The sequence below is a fragment of the Trachymyrmex cornetzi genome, unplaced genomic scaffold (assembly GCF_001594075.2).
Source record: "Trachymyrmex cornetzi isolate Tcor2-1 unplaced genomic scaffold, Tcor1.1 scaffold156, whole genome shotgun sequence".
In the NCBI taxonomy this organism is placed as follows: domain Eukaryota; kingdom Metazoa; phylum Arthropoda; class Insecta; order Hymenoptera; family Formicidae; genus Trachymyrmex; species Trachymyrmex cornetzi.
Window position 1 is genome coordinate 67,331 of NW_017296157.1, and position 19,705 is coordinate 87,035.

Below are 19,705 nucleotides of genomic sequence, written 5' to 3' on the forward strand. Positions count from 1 at the left end.
CTAATTAGTACTTGAAGTATCATTGAGCAATCAATTCGCATTGTTGATGTTCTCATGCGGTTTAATTAATGGTATTTTGATTCTGTTTAATTGATTAAATGATTACCATGACTAGACATGGTAGTCATCGATGGATTAACATTATCCATTTCAAACGATAGAGTTCATTAAATAGTCATCGTTTAAATAGTAAATTAGCACCCACGCGGTAAGGTAATATTTCACAGAGTATGTTGATACCAATTAGAAGTTAGAAGATTCATTCTAGTAAATAAACAGAAAAAAGAGACTCACACTTGCTTTGCTTCTCGCAAGAATATTATTTATCCAAACAAGCGAGAGCTACAAATGTAAATAAAATATGAAGCATGTTTCAGGCGAAGATGTGATTTAAGTCTTAATCTGCCTCCATTAATCCGTCAATATTAAATAGATCAATAAGAATTCACAAAGTTGCGTCATATGATGCAATTATGAATTAAAAAATTGCAATTTTGATAAATTTATTTCTTCTAATAAATGCAAAGATTATTTTTGTGTGCTCACAGCACGAAATCTGCATTTAAAAAATTGTTTTCGAGTCTTGACCGATACGTTTTATATCTTGATCTTGAAAATATCGAGTCTGATGTGACTAAACGTTTCGCTCAAGAAGATCTGTTCTATGCAAATTTTCATTGTGATTGTGATGCTTCTCATATTGATATTGCAGTCAAAACCTGTAGGGGTCAGTGAGAATTAAGTAACGGCACTCAGCTGTGAGCATTAAGAAACGGCTTCTCTCGTATCAGTTTTGGGGCTTCCGATCAGTTTGACACGTCGAGCTCGATGTGTATTCTGCTCTAACAATGTAACTTTTCGATGTCAGATAAGATTCGATGTAATGGACTTGCGATCCTTTCAATTTATTGCATATACCATTTTTTCTGTTAACATTAATCTACTTAATCGACTGAGGATTTAACTGTTCAAAAAAACTATAATACAGCCGAAATTACACAGAAAGCTTTGGATTGTAATTGATTGATCAATTAACGAGTTCGCTTTGTTTTGACAATATGTGTGTGTTCACATAATTCATATTCCGCGTATTCGCTATTTCGAATGTAATTTCACGAAAATGCGATATATATTTCGTCAGTTGAACTGCTAATAATAGCGTCTACGTTTACTGGAAAGTATGCAACACGTATTTACTTATTGCGGGATAAAATTGGAGGCAGGGAGGAAGCCGCGCGGAATTCGTTGCACCGACTAACGCCTTCTGCTCGTGCGTTTCCTCTCCTTTTTTCTTCTTTTTCGTTAATTTTCCCCGGCTCCTCTCTATCCTCGGCATTGATTGATACTACGACGTTGCCAAGCAACGTCTCGAACCAGACTTGTCTGTGTACACGCTAGTATAGAATTACGCGAGAGCGAGTCCGAACTCCCTTGGCAACGAGTTACGTTCCATTATGCTGTATCATCAATCCTTTAATTCCATATAAAATTTCAGGTGAAATTTTTTTTAACATTTTCGCATGTGAAAGTGAGTCTAAGAAAAGCTTTGTACTTGGATTAAATCGTGAAATATTGAGTGATAAAATCGATTTACAGAAATTGTAGAGAATTGATTCTAGAGATATAAGATGTTGCGCGCTATCAATATCTTATAATTTAATAAATAAACATATATTTGATACATTCAATATATTTATAAAGCACAATAATAATGTATTAGTCATGTTAGTTATATTAAGAATAATTTCTTTTATTTTCGGTCTTCTTAATTTTTTTCTTATCGTTTTCATTATAATTATTTTAAAATTTTTTATCTTGACGAGAAATGACTGACAGCGTCGAACATTTTTTGTATGATATCAAAAGTGGAGTATCTCTGCGTTAAAGTTGGCAATAGAGGGTGGGTACAGGATGTGCGACGATCGATTGCCAGCTGGTAAGGAACCACGTGACGGGGTGCGGTGTTGGTGACGTCATAAAACGATCGCTCCAAGCAACCCTTATGACAGACTGCTACTGCTGATTCATTCATCCTAATTATTCAATTAAGTTTTGAGATGCACTTTCTCTTTTCTTTTCTTACATTAACTGTGCGTAATTCGTAATTACTTGATCTTTCATATTCGTAAAAATATAATTATTCTAAAATTTCAAATGAAACATTTACAAGTATTTTAATTTATTAATAATAAATAATATAATAATAATACATTATAAATAGATAATTATTCAATTTCTTACCAGATATTAATTATATCTTATAATATAAATTTTTGTTTCTGAGTTATCTTGAATAAAAATAATTCATTAATTTGTATACAGACAATATTTTTTAATTTTAAACATAACTGATAAAGTGATGAAATCACTTTATCACAATTGTAATTGTAAACCAGCGCAAATATAAATAAATGAAGATGTATTATTTTTTATATCCGTTTCAATCTACATCCGACACATTTGTTGATAAAACATCAGAGAAAATTGCGTGTTATAATGTAATACTTAATTTACTTTTCTCATCAATCAATCTATAACTGGATTTGACAGTCTCTAACATCTTAACCTTAACCTTACATCACTTGATGGCATCACTTGATAGCTATTCTATGAAGCCAAACCACTGCAGTCTTACACATTTATACGCAGTTATGACCTACTATTCCATTCACCTATAAACATCTTATACTCGGCCATGTTTAAAAATACTTTAAGCAATATTTAAAATATCTCTCTTAATCTTTCACTTTCTCTCTCTCTCTCTCTCTCTCTCTCTCTCAACGTTTAAAAAGGCTTTTTTAGAAAAATTATAAAGTTGAATAACATTCATAATCTTCTGATTATATATTTTCTTTGTTGTTCATGTATTTTTAAGATATGGATATTCGCTTATAGCGAATTTCGGTGAGCTGACTTCTCTAGTTCAACATAGTCTCGTATACACAGTGATGATCTAAAACGAGAACAACCTAGTTTCCATTCAAAATATCAGAGCTCAGAAAAGCTTGGCCAAGTTCATGAGAGAGCATGTCACCGGAATACCTAACGTTACACTCAATCTTGAAGATGAATAGTGATTTATATGCAGATTCCATTCCATAAGTTTTCCGATATCAGTATCTGCTTAACATGTATAGAGTAAGAAGTTTCCGTTCAAAAGTTTAGCTATACTTAGCAATCGTCGTTTTTTTCTTCGATTGTTACAGGTTTTCTATCATGGGACAAGGACAGTTGTCACGTAGATCTGGAGAAGGAATTATTGGCCTTAGTAGCGCAAGCCCCCGAAGGCGAAGAAGCCAGAAATGGTAATTTATTGTCATAAACATGTTGATTTGATTCATTTTATGTTATATTATACATAATTAATTATTATTATGTCGCGTAGAAGTTATTAATTATTATTGTCACATAAGTTATTAATGAAAATGAAACTTTCAGGCGAAAGATTGATCCAATATGCCACCGAGAACCTCGTAACGGAAGTTCTCATTCACCCACAGACGAATACATTATTACAGTGTATTCGCAATCTCCTTGCAAGTTTCACGAAACATCGGCACATCATACACGCTGGATACACATTCGGTGGTAATGGTTCCTGGATACTGCAGGTATTTACACTTCGTACGAATATATTCGATATATATATATATATATATATATATATATACTGTTATTTACCAAAAACGAAACGTTAATTAATAATTGTGCAAAATATTAGCAGAGAATAGTCTTGAATTACAAAACGACAAACAAATTCCTGTTATTCAGGATGGAACCTTCAGTCTCGCAGACTTTCTGGATGCGTTCAGCGAACATGAGGTGCAAAGAGTCCTTCGTGCCTACGAGAATAGCGTTACCGTAGATATACATTGCGCGGGTGTCGGCGATTGGACGACAAGTCGATTGTCGAAAGAGGCTTGTTGCAGGTGTATATCTCTCTTGCACATTTTTCTACATGATCGATTCTAATTTGTGTCACATAATAGAAACTGTTTCATGTATAACAAAAATAAGATGTTAAACACAAAAAATAAAAAATTAAAATAAAATATATAAATAATATATTGCATAATACTTCTTTCTTAAATATTTCATGTCCTTTTTATTAACAGATCTTGCAGAGTCAGAGTAAACCCCGACGATGTTCTGACAGCCGGCGTGCCGGCTATCATGAGTTTTACGAATTACATCGGACAGTACCTAGTGTCGCAAACACTGGACCAGCTCATGGAGCCGTCCGACGTCGTTGGAAACATTAGATTTAGCCATCCAACCTTATACGTCTTCCCCGGTGGGCAAGGTGACGCCGCTCTTTTCGGTATAAACGGTTTCAACATGCTCGTCGACGGCGGCTTTGCTAGGAAAGCATGTTTTTGGGATTTCACCAGGCATCTCGACCGATTGGATGCTGTTCTAGTCACTAGGATAAATAATAGTAACATCGGCGGCATGTTTAGCGTTCTTCGCAAGAAGAAAGAGATGCACGTCTATCCTCAGATCGGCCATTTCTTCTGTAACTTAATCGTAAGTAGTCATTGTTTTTAATTCTTTTTTTTTAAAAGAAAATTCAGTATATTTTATGATAATAATAATTAAAATTCTTCGTAATAACTACTAAATCACTATATTTTCTCATTAAATATAAATAATGTAGGAAAGAAGACAATCAAATTCACCCGATGGCGATAAGGACATTGATCCGCTCATTTTCAACCTCACTGATATTGGTCAAGAGATGGTGGTGAACCTTCGACACGTTAATCTTCGCGCCCATCCTTGCTACAGAGATCCCGATCCAATCAACCTCTATCACAAGGTGGGCCACGGGACGCTGGATATGTACGTGCTCAGCCCGAGCAAAGACAGTCGCGAAGTGCGCGAATTCCTGGCGAAGTGGCACACGTCAGATTCGAAGCTGTTTGCAGGTTCTCATAAAAAAGATTCGAACAATCTCACATTCCCGATACAGAATCTCGTGTCGATATGCGCGCTTCTAGTTTGGCAGCCGGCCAATCCCGAGGATAACATCACGCGGATTCTCTTTCCCGGCAGCACGCCGCAACACAAGATCTTCGAAGGTTTCGAACGATTAAAACATCTGGACTTTTTAAAGCATCCAGTATGTTCAGCGAAGACTCTGTCACCGTCAGTGTCTTTAGCGACACTCAGAGATAAGCCAACCAAGCAAAAACTTAGTCTTATCGAGAAAGAACCCAAGAAAATTTTTGAGCCAAAGAAAGAGAAGAGAGAACCATCGGAGCCCAAGTCCATCAAGGCCGCAGACGAGACTGTACCCAAGAGTATCTCTCAATCGACACCGATTATAGCTGCTAGTAAACCTAAGATCGAAATGAAGACGAAGAAAGTTGTGGAAAATAAGAAGATCGAGACTGAGGCAAAAGAGAGTAAGAAAATTGAAAAAGAACTGAAAGAGGTGAAAAAGGAGCCCAAGAAGGAACCAATTAAAGTGGAGAAGCCCGAAAAACGAGAAGACGATGTGAAAAAGACTGATTTAATCAAACCGGAGTCCGAGAAAATCAAGGAACCTAAGGAACCTAAGGAACCGAAGCCCAAGCCCGAACCAAAAAAGAAAGAACCAAAAGAAAGCAAGGTGAAAGTTGAATTGAAGAAAAGCGAATTAACTCCGAAGCCAAAATTGATTGAGAAAAAAGCTAAACCTTCTGGTGTAGAGAAAAGAGACGCTATGAAATCCTCCCCGACTACTCCGAAGAAGACTCTGAATGGTGCTGCAACAAAGACAGAGATATCGAAAGCTGTACCGAAAGTGAAACCGGCGGTCAAGGTTGCTCCAAGTCTTCCAGCCAAGAGTGCTAAGGAAGCTAACAACAGGAAAGTGGTGGAACAGAAGAAATCTGAAGTCGAGAAGTCTGCCGTGAAGGATTCTGCAGCGCCAGTTGTCAAGGTGACCGCAAAACCTAAACCAATGGACAGGAAGCCGATCAGTCGTCGCACGAAACCGGTTAGTCCCAATAAAGCCCGTATGCCGGGTAGCCCCGCGAAATCTACTCGCAGTACTCCGACCGCTTCTGTAAAATCGGACAAAGACGGCGTTATTCGTAAAGTAAAAGGCGACAAAGGCACTACGGATTCATCCACAGTCTCCACTCCATCTGGCATAGAACCAGAAGTTGTAAAACCGATTGATAAGAGCTTAATTGAACAATCTGAAGATATATCATTAGATTCAATAGAAAGTAAAGTATTGGCAGATCTCAAAGAAGAGCGAGAGGTAGTGGAAGAAATTGAAGCTGTTTTACAAAAGGCGGAAAGAATCGAAGAAATCCGAAAGGACGATCGTTTTGAGGGTGATGATGAAATCACGGCTGAAGCCACTGATAAGAAAGAGGAGGATATTACAGAAGAGGATGTTACCGCCGAGATTGAAGATGTGCCTAAGAAGGAAGGTTCTAGAAAAGAAAGTCAGGAATTGACTGAAGAGGACGAATATCTTATCGTGGAGAAAGAAGAGGTTTACACCGAAGATTCTGCTCAGAGCGGCGAGGGCGAACAAAAGCACGTTCTCGACGAAGCTCAGTCGGAAAAGGCAAAAGTACTAAAAGATGTGGAGGCAATGAAGGAAAAGGGCGAGAAGGAGGAACCTGAGGAGAAGGGAAAAGATGACAGTCCGGAAAAGAAAGTAGAAAAGATTTTGGATAAAGGAGAGAAAGAAATCGCTGAGTTATCGTCGGAACATAAGGAACAATTACAGGAAGAAGTAAAAGAGATAATAGCATCCGCAGCCGAAATCGTACAGAAAGCCGAAGAGAAGGACGACTCCGGTAAAAAAGACAGCGAGGACATCACGAAAGAACCATCCAGTTTAAGTCCGGACAAATTAGATTCATCGGAGAAAAAAACAACCGATACAGACATAAAACCGGATGTCGATCAAAAAGAGAATATTCTTGAAAAGATGGAAGAGTCTCAGGAGCGAATCTCGACAATAGAATCGGGGGCTACTACAACTGCTCCGACTTTACCAGAAGACGAGCGAATACCGTTGGATGAAATAAAAGAGGATATTGACGAGAAACATGTTATTGAAGAAGTAAAGGAGAAGGATGCTCCTGCAAAGCTGAAAAAGGAAGTCATTCCGGAAACTGTTCTCGCGGCTGCCAAGCCGGAAGTCAAAGTATTTGATGTTCGCCAGGCGATACCTAATTTGCAAAGAGACATTGTTAAAACACCAGATGAGGTCGCCGATCTTCCGGTTCATGAAGAAGTCGATCCTAAGCTCTACAGAATGGAAGATTTCGAGAAGGGAAAAGAGGAGAAACTATCGCCAACTGCGCAAGAAGATAAAGAATCGTCTACTCCGCCCGCAAAAGAGCAGAAGGGTGTTTTTAGTTTCTTTGGCAAGGTGGCGGATAAATTTGAAAAAGGTATCGATAAATTGACCAAGAAAAAGAAGGATTCTGAGAAGGATTCCGACGAAAAATCTTCCTCAAAATCAAGTTCTCCAAAAGAACCAAAGGTGCAAGAGAAGACGGTCTTGGAAGAGGTTGATATGGAGAAGGTATTCCCTAAAATTGGCAAGCCCGTTGACAAACCCGAGACATTCGAAGAGGCGAAACCTACGACTGTTGATGTGAAAGTAGCTGCCATCAAGGAAACCGCGGCATTTATACAGGAAGAGATACTGGACATACAGAGGAAGAGTGTGCCGGATATCGAAGAAAAGCTTCCTACTGATAAGTTAGATGAAATTAAAAAAGTAGAAGCCAAAATCGAGGAATCATTCCTTGCAAAGGACGTATCACCAGGAGTCGTTTCACCAACAAAACTAATTGAAGACAAGGAAATTGCGAAGGAGATTGAACTTTTAAAGGAAGAAGATATCGGAGAAGATGTAGAAGAGGTAAAGGCACTTTTGGAGGAAGCTTCGAAAAAATTCAAAACTGTGAAAGATAGTTTAAGAGATTCATTGGAATCTTTGGAAGATAAAATTAAAGAAGAGATAGCTGAGATACATGAAACACCATCCGCCCTGAAAGATATGGTAAAGGATACTTTGGAAGGGGTGGCTGAGAAATTGGAAGAGATAAAGCCACATATCGAGAGTCACTTACCCGACATAAAAGAACCGGAGAAGGTCAAGTTTGCTATACCAAAAGATGAAGAATTCGAAGAGGAATACGAAGAGGAAATACAGGGTCCATATAGAGACATGAAAGAAGCTGTTAGGGATGTCGGAGAAGTCCTTGCTGGTACTGCCGGTATCGAGCTCGAAGATAAACCCAAGGATGTCATAGAAATTGTGAAGAAAGTCGCCGAGGTTCTCAGAGAAGACGATTTTCTTTCCGACAAAACGTTATTCGAGCAAGCTCCTAAAAAAGAAGAGATTTCACCGATTTCGACGGACAGAAAACCGTCAAAAGAAGAAATCTCCCCAATTTTGACGGAAAAGAAGCCTTCTATACCAAGTGAAAAAATATCTCCAGAGAAGGTTGCTAAATTAGAAGAAGAGGAACTCAAACTTGCTCACGAAGATATTGTGATACCGAAGAAAGTTGATGTTACTGAAGTATTTCCGGTTCATGAAGAATTTGAGAAATTTGGGAAGGCCGACAAACTTCCATACGAGAAACCTGACGCTCTCGAGGTAAAAGAAGAACCTTGTATAAAAGTGGTGAAAGAAAAGGATGATATAATAACATCGCCTATAAAGGACGTGGCGAAAGATAAACGGGATGCGCAAAAAATTTGTGAAGAGATATTAAAGGATGATCAACATATTTGCGATCAACATAAAAAACCGATGGACGATGATACATCTCGAGTAGATGTGATGCAGGCTGGTATCGAGGACGTATGCGTGAAGGAAGTAGCGAAACGACCATCTTTCGAGAAGAAGCTGGAGGACGAGATAGAAGAATCCGTAATCGGCTTTGAGCAAAAGATTTCGCCGGCGAAGGCGGAGATAGTGATGGTGACTCCCGGTTCTACGCCAACTTCGCCGAAATTTGTCACGGACAAGATATATGACGAAGGACTGGAAATTGGTTATCGTGAGTTGCCAGAGGATATCAAGCAAATTCTCAGCAAGGAAGTGCCAGTTGAAGAAATAATCGAGGAATTGATTATCACGAAGAAGAAGAAGGTTACTATCGAAGTGATCGAATATATCACCGTAACGAAGCACATCCCGAGAGAGCGCGTGATTTACGTTATCGAAGAGATTATCACGAAGAAGGGACTTCCCAGAGAAAGTGTGATAGACGATCCAGAGATTCTGAGGTTGAAGGAATCTATCACACTTGAAAAGAGAATGGAGATCGAAGAATATATCCTTAACGAATATATTGTTAAAGGAAAACGAATTACCATAGAAATCGTTCAAGAAATCTCGATTAAGAAAGTTGTGCCTAAAAAGATTGTCATCGAAATTATTGAAGAGATTATTGTTAAGAGAAAACTTGCTAGGCATATGATATTAAACGTTCCTGAAGAAGTATTATCGGAAATAATTAAAGAGAAATCGCCGGAAGAATCGCCAGAACAATCGGCAGAGGAGCAGATAACAGAGGAACAGCAAATAGACATAACTGCGAAACAAAAATTCGCTGCTGAAGTTCCTGATGCTCCAACCGGAGAAGAAAAACTGACTGATGAAGGCGTGTTTAAATCTTATATTGAGGAATTTATCGTTAATGAGTACGTTACTAAAGGGAAAAAGATTACCGCATCGACAATCGACGACATTTCTATTCAAAAGACAGTGCCCAAGCAAATTCTTATTGAAATTATCGAAGAAATTATTATTAAAAGAAAGATTCCCAAGAACACGGTACTTGATGTTACGGAGGAAGAATTATTAGCAATTTCTAAAAAGACACCTGAGGATGAGAAAGAAAAATTAGTCGCTGAGACACCTAGCGTTCCAGAGATTCCAGAAAAGGAATCGATAACTTCGCAAAAAAGAGCAGAAATTGAAGAATATATTATTAACGAATATATTACCAAGGGGGATAATATTAATATTAAAAAACTTGAAGAAATATGTGGTAAAAAGAAGGTACCTAAGAGAATCATCATTGAGATTGTAGAAGAAATTATCATTAAGAGAAAAATACCGAGACATACAGTACTTAGTGTAACCGACGAAGAATTATCGCATATTATTAAGGAAGAAGCGATTCCAGAGTCGCAAGTACTGACTGAGAAACCGGTCGCAGAAGTGCCCAGCACTGAAGAGAAAAAAAGTCCAATTGAGTTAAAAAAAGACAAGAAAGAAGATGTTCTTGAGCAAGAAATGAGCGCTGAAGAGGAGTTATCGGCCACATCCGAAGAGGAGGACGTCGAGAAGGAAGTGGATGGATTTGTTAGTATACCCAGAAGGATTTCCGATACGGCTGATATAAAGAAGAAAGCGATTTCAGAGATTCCATCTTCAGTAACGAAGGAACATGAGAAAGACGTGATTGACGACTTCGAAGCTGTCGAGCAGGAATATAAAGTACGTGATGTACAATCTCCCGAGAAAGCGAGCGAGATGAAAGAAAAAGAAGACATTGAAGAATCTATGGAAGATACCACAAGTGAAGTGATCGAAGCAGACGAGAAGTTCGTGCAAGAAACCAAAGGGAAAGTGGGAATAGAAGAGCTTCAGATTGCAAAGGATATTAAACCAACTGATGAGAAACGAGAACCTGTAGAACGGGAAATATCCGAAATATCGGAAATTGTCGATACTACTGAGAAATATTTAGACGAGGCTAAGGAAAAGACGGATGACATGCTTCAAAAAGAGACTGCTACAACATTGACGCCATCAATCTCCGACAAAGCAGAAAAGTCTTCAATCGAAGACTCAAGTAAGGAAACACCCAAAGATTTCTCCGATAAGCGACCATCAATTGACGCACCAGATATTTCTAAATCAATTACACCAAGCCCAAAGATAATTGACGAGAAACTTGAAATGCAAGAAATTGAGCCTGCGGTTAAAGAAGAAGTCGAGGAACTGCAACTTAAAAAAGTTGTTGAAGGAGTAAAGGTAGAAACAAAGCTCGCAGATGCAACAGGTTTCACACAAGAGCCAAAAGTAGAATTACTTGAAGACGATAAGAAATTTAAACCATTAGAGACCACAGAAATTAAAGAAGCTCCAATAACTAAGGAAGAGAAGGGCCCTCAAGAAACATTAGCAGCAAATATACCAAAACCATTTGACGATGGCACTGTTAAAAGGATGCTGGTTACAGCATGTAGCGAGGATGGCAGAGAGGAAACTGAGATCTGTCCAAGCGGCAGCATAACTTTTACGAAAACCGTCACTCCAGATGATTCTCTTAAGGATGTATCTGCTAAATCTACACCAGATAAAGATTCATTACTTTTAGATAAAGACTCGCGTTCGGATATAAGTACTCCCGAAAAGGATAGTATTTCCGAAAAATCTGCGCCAGAAGGTAAGGATAAGATTACTCCGGAAGACAGTTTGGAAAAGTCACCTGGTGGTCCTCGTGATTCACAGGATCTTGAAGACAGTTTGGAAAAATCAGAATTGCGTAAGCCAAAGGTACCAGAGGAATTGGAAGATATTATAAAGTCTCCTGTGGAAAAAGATTTGGAGATATCAGATAAAATTGCCGAAAAAGATATACCGAAATCGCCTAAAGAGGAACAAGTGGAACCGAAATCTTCAGCTGAAGAAAAGATCAAGAAACCTAGTTCTCCAGTTGAAAAAATCGAAAAATCACGATCTCCTTCACCTCTTGATACAACAACGCAGAAATCTCCTATAGAATTAGCTGAAAAACCAAAACTTCCAATCGAGAAGGTGCTTCCAGAACCTAAGAAAGAAGGAACGATTGGTGTTCCAAAGACACCTGAATCGTTCCATTCAGAGGACGTTTCACCAGCTGAGACAATTTTCTCGAAGTCACCCACAGATAAATCTGAAATGTATTTTGCAAAGGCACCTATTACCGAAGAAGACGTTGCTATCGAAAAAGACATAAAAAAATTACCTGAATCTATTAAAGAAATTAAATCAGCCGTAGACAAAGAATTACCAATATCTTTAGAAAAATCCGAACAAGATATTAAATCTCTCGATAAATCCCCTAGTATTTTAAGTGATAAAGTCGATGAGAAAGAAACTGATAAGTTGAAATCGCCTAGTATTATGGAGAAAGAAACGGTAAGTGAAAAGTTGCCTATTTTCGAGAGTGAACATTACGATGAAAAGGGACCAATTGACGAAGCTAGATCTCCAAGCGCGATTAGCGATAAATCCGACGAGAAGAAAGAGGCCGAACGTTCCAAGTCACCGAGCATAGCTGCGGATAAGCCGGACCTTCAAGATGTGACGGAACGTTATTTAGAGAAACCAAAATCCCCTATTTTTGATAGGCCAGATTCGCCTAAAGCTATTGATAAGACTGAAGAATCACATGATAAAGATAGATCTCCCAGTGTAGCTAGTGATAAATCAGATAGCAAGAAAGTAAGTGACCGTTCTAGATCACCAAGCGTTTCTGTAGAAAAAGTAGATTTCGAGAGGACCCGATCGCCTAGTGTCACAAGTGCTAAAGACGACAAACTGGAACAGTTTCCAGTAGCAAAATCACCTGAAATACCAAAGGATGTGTTGAAATCTCCGAAACTTGAAGAAGATAAATCGGATTTGAAAGATATAATGCAATCTCCGTTAGATAAATCACGATCACCGAGTGTAACAAGCGGCATTAGCGAATCTAAAGAACCAGATCGCTCAAAGTCACCCAGTATTGCCGGCGAAAAACCTGATATGAAGGATGTAACGGAAACACCGATGGAGAAGTCAAGATCTCCAAGTGTGATCAGTATTACGAGTGAGCAAAAAGAACCAGTTGATCGCTCCAAGTCTCCGAGCATCGCAGGAGAAAAAATAGACTTAAAAGATATCGCAGAACCTGCAGATCGGTCAAAATCGCCAAGCGTAACTGGAGAAAAACCAGATTTGAAGGATGTCACCGCAGAGAAATCGAGATCTTCTAGTATTACAGGAGAACAAAAGGAATCGCTTGATCGTTCTAAATCTCCGAGTGTTGCTGGAGAGAAACCGGATTTAAAGGATATCATAGAACTATCCGATGAAAAATCAAAATCAGTTGTCGCGATGAGTGCTACGACTGATTCGAAGGGACTCGATGATCGATCGAAATCGCCGAGCAGTACTGATCTAACGGATATTACAGAACAATCGTCGCTGGATAAATCCAAGTCACCTAGTGTCACGAGTATTACGTCTGATCAGAAAGAATCAGTAGAAAAAGCAAAATCGCCAATTTCGGACAAGAAGGAAGAACGTGACAGGAGCAAATCTCCAAGCATAATAAGTGAAAAGTCTGATGAGAAGAAATCTGCCGATGGTTCGAAAGCGACCAGTGTTACAGAGGAAAAACCAGATCTTAAAGACGTGATGGAACCACCAGCCGATAAATCCAGATCATCAAGTGTTACGAGTGAGAAAGCGGAATTATTTGAAAAATCGACATCGCCTGTTTCTGACAAATTAGAACCACCTGTTGATCGAAGCAAATCTCCCAGTGTTGCTAGCGATAAGTCCGATGAGAAGACATCGGATGACAAGAGTAGTGTTAAAGAACATTATGAAAGTGCTGGTGATAAATCCCCGAGTTTCGTCGATGTGAAAATACCGCACGAAAAAGCTATGGAAGAGAAACCTTCAACAGTTTCCGGAAAAATGGACGTTAAGCCAGACGATATTATATCGCATGACAGACCGGTATCTCCAAGCATTGTTTTTGATAAGCCGGTAGATGACACTAAACAGCCAATAGAGAAAATAGATGTTGACGGATTAAAAACGTCCGGCATAATCGGCGATTCGGATTTTGTCGATAAGACAAGATCATTAAGCATTATCAGTGATAAGACAGAACCGAAATCACCATCCGATGTCTCAAAGTCACCGAGTTTAGCCGACGATCAAAAGGATAAGTCTAGATCATCCAGTGTTGCCAGTGAGAGGCTTGATGATATTAAAGTTCCTCAAATACCAGAAGCAAAGGGAGAACGATTAATTTCGTCGAGTTCAGCCGACGATCAAAAGGATAAGTCTAGATCATCCAGTGTTGCCAGTGAGAGGCTTGATGATATTAAAGTTCCTCAAATACCAGAAGCAAAGGGAGAACGATTAATTTCGTCGAGTTCAGCCGACGATCAAAAGGATAAGTCTAGATCATCCAGTGTTGCCAGTGAGAGGCTTGATGATATTAAAGTTTCTCAAATACCAGAAGCAAAGGGAGAACGATTAATTTCGCCGAGTTCAGCCGACGATCAAAAGGATAAGTCTAGATCATCCAGTGTTGCCAGTGAGAGGCTTGATGATATTAAAGTTTCTCAAATACCAGAAGCAAAGGGAGAACGATTAATTTCGCCGAGTTCAGCCGATGATCAAAAGGATAAGTCTAGATCATCCAGTGTTGCCAGTGAGAGGCTTGATGATATTAAAGTTTCGCAAATACCAGAAGCAAAGAAAGAACGATCAATTTCGCCCAGTTTGGATATCGGAAAGATCCCAAAAGACGGATCTGCTAAATCGTCGCGAGCTAGTTCGCCAGTGGATAAAACTCCGAAGGATAGATCACGTTCGCAAAGCGTCTTCGATGCTGGCGAGAAAACACCGGTCAGATCTAGAACAGCCAGTTTATTCGATGACAAATTATCAGAGAAGCCATTTCCTCAAGAGGAAAAACATTTCGACATGGGGAAACCACTTGATGAGAAGAATGAATGTAAAAAAGATAGTAAGAGTCCTATAACTTCTCCTGAGACAATCGAGAAAAAAATGCAGAAGATCCGCGAAAAACGATTTGCCGATTTTAAAGAGCCGGACGTCGGACAACCAAGTAAGGTAGAGAAATCAGACGATGAAGAAGAAGACGTCATTAAAGTGACAGCCGAGAAGAAGGCGGAGATCGAGAAGTACATCTTAGATGAGTACATTGTGAGGAAAAGAAAGATCAGTCTGACGGTGATCGAGAGATTAGTTATGACGTATTCAGTGCCCCAATTTATAGTGATGGAGATAATAGAAGACATTATTAATCGGCAAAATATGCCTAGGAGTGCAGTTTTCGATTTCGTAGACGACGAAGCCTTCTCCGAGCCTCAATACGGAAAAGAATCTGAAACGGAACTGCTGGCGCCGCAAGAAAGAGCGAAAGTAGAAGAATATATTATTGAGGAATTCATTACGAAAAAAAAGATGATCACGCCGGAAGCCTTGGAAGAAATGGTCATTGTTAAATCTGTGCCGCGATACATTCTCATTACAATTATTGAAGAGATCATTGTGAAGAAAAAGATACCTAGGAACACCGTAATTGAAGGGGACTTGGGAGAACCGGGAGAAAAAGATCTAGGTATTTTTGAAAAAAGAGAGGAGCCTGTTATGCCAGCTAGCATGGATTTCGGAAAAATAACTCAAGAAGACATTCACAGTCATGAAAAATCAGGTGATACTACGAAAGGCGAAAATCTGGATGGCAAAATATCTCCTGCAGGGAGCGATCGACATGACAGGGATTCGAAAGCGGCGCTTTCTGCTAGCCCCAGCTTAAGTCCGGAACCTATTCCTTCCGACAAATCAACTCAGGATAGTCCAGCTCGATCAGAGCCGCATATAGATGAGGAGATCCTGATATCGGAAGAGAAGCGAATGGAAATCGAAAAACTCTTGGAGGAAGAATATATAAAGAAAGGAAAGAAAATTACAGAAGTGACACTCGAAGAGATAATCATCATGACTTCTCTACCTAGGTATATTATCCTAGAGATAGTGGAAGAAATTATATTAAAGAGAAAGATCCCAAGAGAATCTGTGATCGATGTGGAAATTTATCAAGAGGAAGAAGAGGACTACGATAAGGCAATGTATCACTACGAGGGAACAACGGATGTAGATTACGAGCTGCCGCATGATGCCAGGGGTATGTATCCGGAATCGAGCGAGCAACAGTTGGACAAATCCGATTATCCACCGGATTACGAGAGCCAGTTTCACAAAGCCTTCGTTGGTGGTATGACGGAGATGCGAACGACACATATAACCACATTGTCTGGAAAATCGACCCCAGAATTTACACATGACGCTGCTTCCAAAATCGAGCCAACCGGTAAAGTGCCTGAAAAATTATCGGAATCTACTCTGACCACGACTCACATAACGAGAACAGATGTGGAAGACACGAAGGCTGTGCAATCTGCTCAAACTGTTACGATATTGAGAGAAAGCAAGATTGCGGAAACTGTCGATAAAGACAAACCTGAAGAAACTGCGGGGATTTCGGCAACAGTTACATCCGGTGATCATGCCGAATCGGATGGCGACGTTATTGTAAGTAAGACGACAATCAAACATGAAGTGATTAAAGAGGAGGAATCTGGGAAGACTGAAGTCATGAAAGGAATTGAACCACAAGAAACAGTCAAAGAAATTAAACAGTCGAGTATTCAACAAGATGACCCCGAAGCGATTACCAAGATCATTAAGAAGGAAATTATGGAACATGACGAGCCGGAAGTAGTCACTAAAGTTGTCAAACGCGAAATTATCGAGCAAGATGAGCCTGAAATTATCACAAAAGTGATCAGACGCGAGATTGTCATCCCCGATGAAGAAACCAGCGACTCAAAGGAAGATTCTGGCGAATATATGAAGACTATTACAACGAAAACAACGCGAACAATCGTGACAGAGGAATTAGCAGATGCCGAATTAGCACAAGCTGATTCTTCGACAATTTACACAGATCCTACCTCAGGTTCAACCTACAAGGTTGCGAGTGACGAAGGTGCGTCTGACACAGCCAGCGCCGATATAAAGCGAATCGTGACGACTGTAACCACGATTACTGGACCGGACGGAAAAGTTACCACAAAGACAGACGTCAAAGAGAGCACGGACACTTTGGCCGGCGAGGAATTATTAGAAAAATTGACGGAAAGTACCAAACCTGCGGAAACAATTATCAAGGAAACGATTACGACTGTGACATCGGGCACTACAACGCCCGACGTAAAAGCCTTCTATTCCGATTCCGGTAAATCGACACCTGATCTCAAACATGAAGCTAAACTTGAATCTACAATAAAAGAACGCTTAGACGCAGACAAATTTGAACATCCGGTGTCTCCTTTAATACGAGAACTTATATCTGATGACAAAAGTTATTCGGGTAAGTCTTCACCGGATATATCGTTGCCTAAGGATATCGTCTTCAGTGGCAAGTCTACGCCAGAGGTTCCTACGTCGCCGTTGATCAGAGACGGCGCTGTAGTTCAACCTCACGTATCGGGTAGATCGACGCCCGATAAAAGATCCGACTGTCGATCCTCTACGAGTACACCGGAAGGATTTAGATCGGGCGAGATGATACGAACTATCGTTACGACTACAAAGACGGTATCCGACGAAGGTGAAATAGTAACGACTACTAGGGAGGTCACAGAAACGACAAATGAGAAAGGCGAGACAGTTGTATTGGCGGAAAAGACTGATGTGAAGGTAGACGAACGTCTGCCAAGCAAAGATGCCGCGGAAAGCGCGATCAGCAGTATTATCGGCAGCATCAAATCCTCGGAATTGCAACGTGGCGGTAGTCCAGACGTGGCAGGGTCCGACGACGTAACCAGCGAAAAGGATCGTGATCCAGCCAGTCCATTGAGTGAACATAGTAGCACACGTAGTAAAGTCATGACACACCCATGGGGTAGCAGCGAGGAGCGACATACTTATTCTGACGATGAACCACCCAGTTCGTCTCTTTCTTCAACCTCGCAAGTCGGTTATTCACCGCAAACAACGCGTCGCTATGAATCATCTTCTGATAAACAAGAGGAGCAGAAACAAGTGGAATTCTCGGCGGCTGCGATGAGCAGCAGCTTCTACGGTGAGCTGCCAGCGGTACCGCCTCAGATATCTGCTATGAAAACCTTCCACGGTGAGACTGGTATGCAGAAAAGCAGTGATCCCATTCACAGTCGATTCACAGTAGAAAAGGAGCCCGCCGGTGATTATGGCGAAAAATCGGACGCAAAGAGATACGTCGACGAAGCCGATCTCGACTTCGATAAAGCTCTGATGGATAAAGAGATGAAGGAGGCCGGAGGGAGCTTCAGCAGCGGAATAGCGCCCAGGTACACCAATGGTAGCCTTCGTCATGAAGCAACCGACGAAAAAGATCATCCATCGTCTTCGTTCCGGGATGATAAAGATGATTCAAAGGGTGACTCGAAAAAAGATCCTTTGGAGGGATGGGGAACCCCTCTTGGGCTGCCGTCTCCTAAACCGCCCAAAAAGTTTAATCTGAAGAACTCTGCTCAATCTCCATCGTGCTCAAGTGAGACAACCTCCGATACTTTGAATTTCGATGTTGTAAAAAATTGGGGAGAACCTCTTAGGCTGCCTTCCCCCGCACCAGTGACCAATGAGATATCGAACAAGGGAGCGCCCAGTACACCGAAAAAAGAACGGAAACAAGCGAAGAAGATTCAATCGGAGAATATCAAGAACAAAAAACGTTCGGAAAGCCCCGGTAAGAACGAAAAGAAGATGAAAGATTCGAAGAATAAGGTCCAACCGGTTTACATGGATTTGGCGTATGTACCCCATCACGGAAATTCGTACTACACATCCTTGGAATTCTTCAAGAGAGTGCGAGCGAGATATTACGTCTTTAGCGGCACCGAGCCCAGCCGGGAAGTCTATGACGCTCTATTGGAAGCTAAAAAGACTTGGGAGGACAAGGATCTCGGTAAGTTTATTAAGATTGTATGAAAACATTATAGATTTACATCTTTTCATGATAAATTGTTGTTATTTTGTACATTACTTCTATTTAAAATTAAAGAATATTACTCAAACTTTACAATAATCAATATTATTTATATTTTTCTTGGTAACTGACAATTTAATTGATTCCTTTAATATTTATTTATTTCTTTATCATTACTTCTTTTTATCATTGTGTCAAAACTTATCTTGATCATGACAGAAACAATATTAATTAGATTTAAATCTTAATTAAGATTTTCATAAATATATTCATATTTAAATATTAATTCAAATGAGAATAATATCTACGCTAATTAATATATATGTATATACTGCATGTTCCGAGCGTATTTTGATATAATTTTCCATGTCTCCATGTCATTTATATTTTCATATTTAATTAGAACTTACAAAATATAATTCATTTATACTTGCAAATAATCTATAATTGTTGTTAATGTGGTATCCGTATATAATTTATATCTTATTTTTACCTTCAGACTCTTTTAATTTAATATTTACTGCTTAGTTTTTACACTGAGGAGGATTAAAACAATGCTCCTTTGCGATAAGATTACATTTTATTATATATTTTTCATGTAATAGTTTAATAATAAATGTATGAATACTGCGCTTCGACATCTGCATTTGGCTTTTATTGACTATTTCTTTTATTTATTCTTATAGCCAATTTTTGGCTATAAAAACGATTATTTTAATTTTTTTTCAGAGGTAACCATGATTCCGACCTACGACACCGATACTTTGGGCTATTGGGTCGCCGATAACGAGGAAGCGCTCGCGGCGAATCACATAGATCTATCACCGTCCGCGTCCAGGTGTACTATCAATCTCCAGGATCACGAGACTAGTTGCAGCGCCTACAGGCTC

The 19,705-nt window shown here is 39.6% G+C and overlaps 1 protein-coding gene across 1 annotated transcript in view; it reads left to right on the forward strand.

The window, feature by feature from the left end:
- Positions 1-19,705, forward strand: part of LOC108758289 (microtubule-associated protein futsch) — a 56,314-nt gene that overhangs the window by 33,845 nt on the left and 2,764 nt on the right. The window contains exons 5-10 of the mRNA XM_018503166.1: positions 3,207-3,305; positions 3,439-3,611; positions 3,772-3,929; positions 4,116-4,527; positions 4,658-18,794; positions 19,545-19,701. Coding sequence (XP_018358668.1) covers positions 3,207-3,305; positions 3,439-3,611; positions 3,772-3,929; positions 4,116-4,527; positions 4,658-18,794; positions 19,545-19,701 — 15,136 coding nt within the window. The remainder of the gene's footprint in view (positions 1-3,206; positions 3,306-3,438; positions 3,612-3,771; positions 3,930-4,115; positions 4,528-4,657; positions 18,795-19,544; positions 19,702-19,705) is intronic.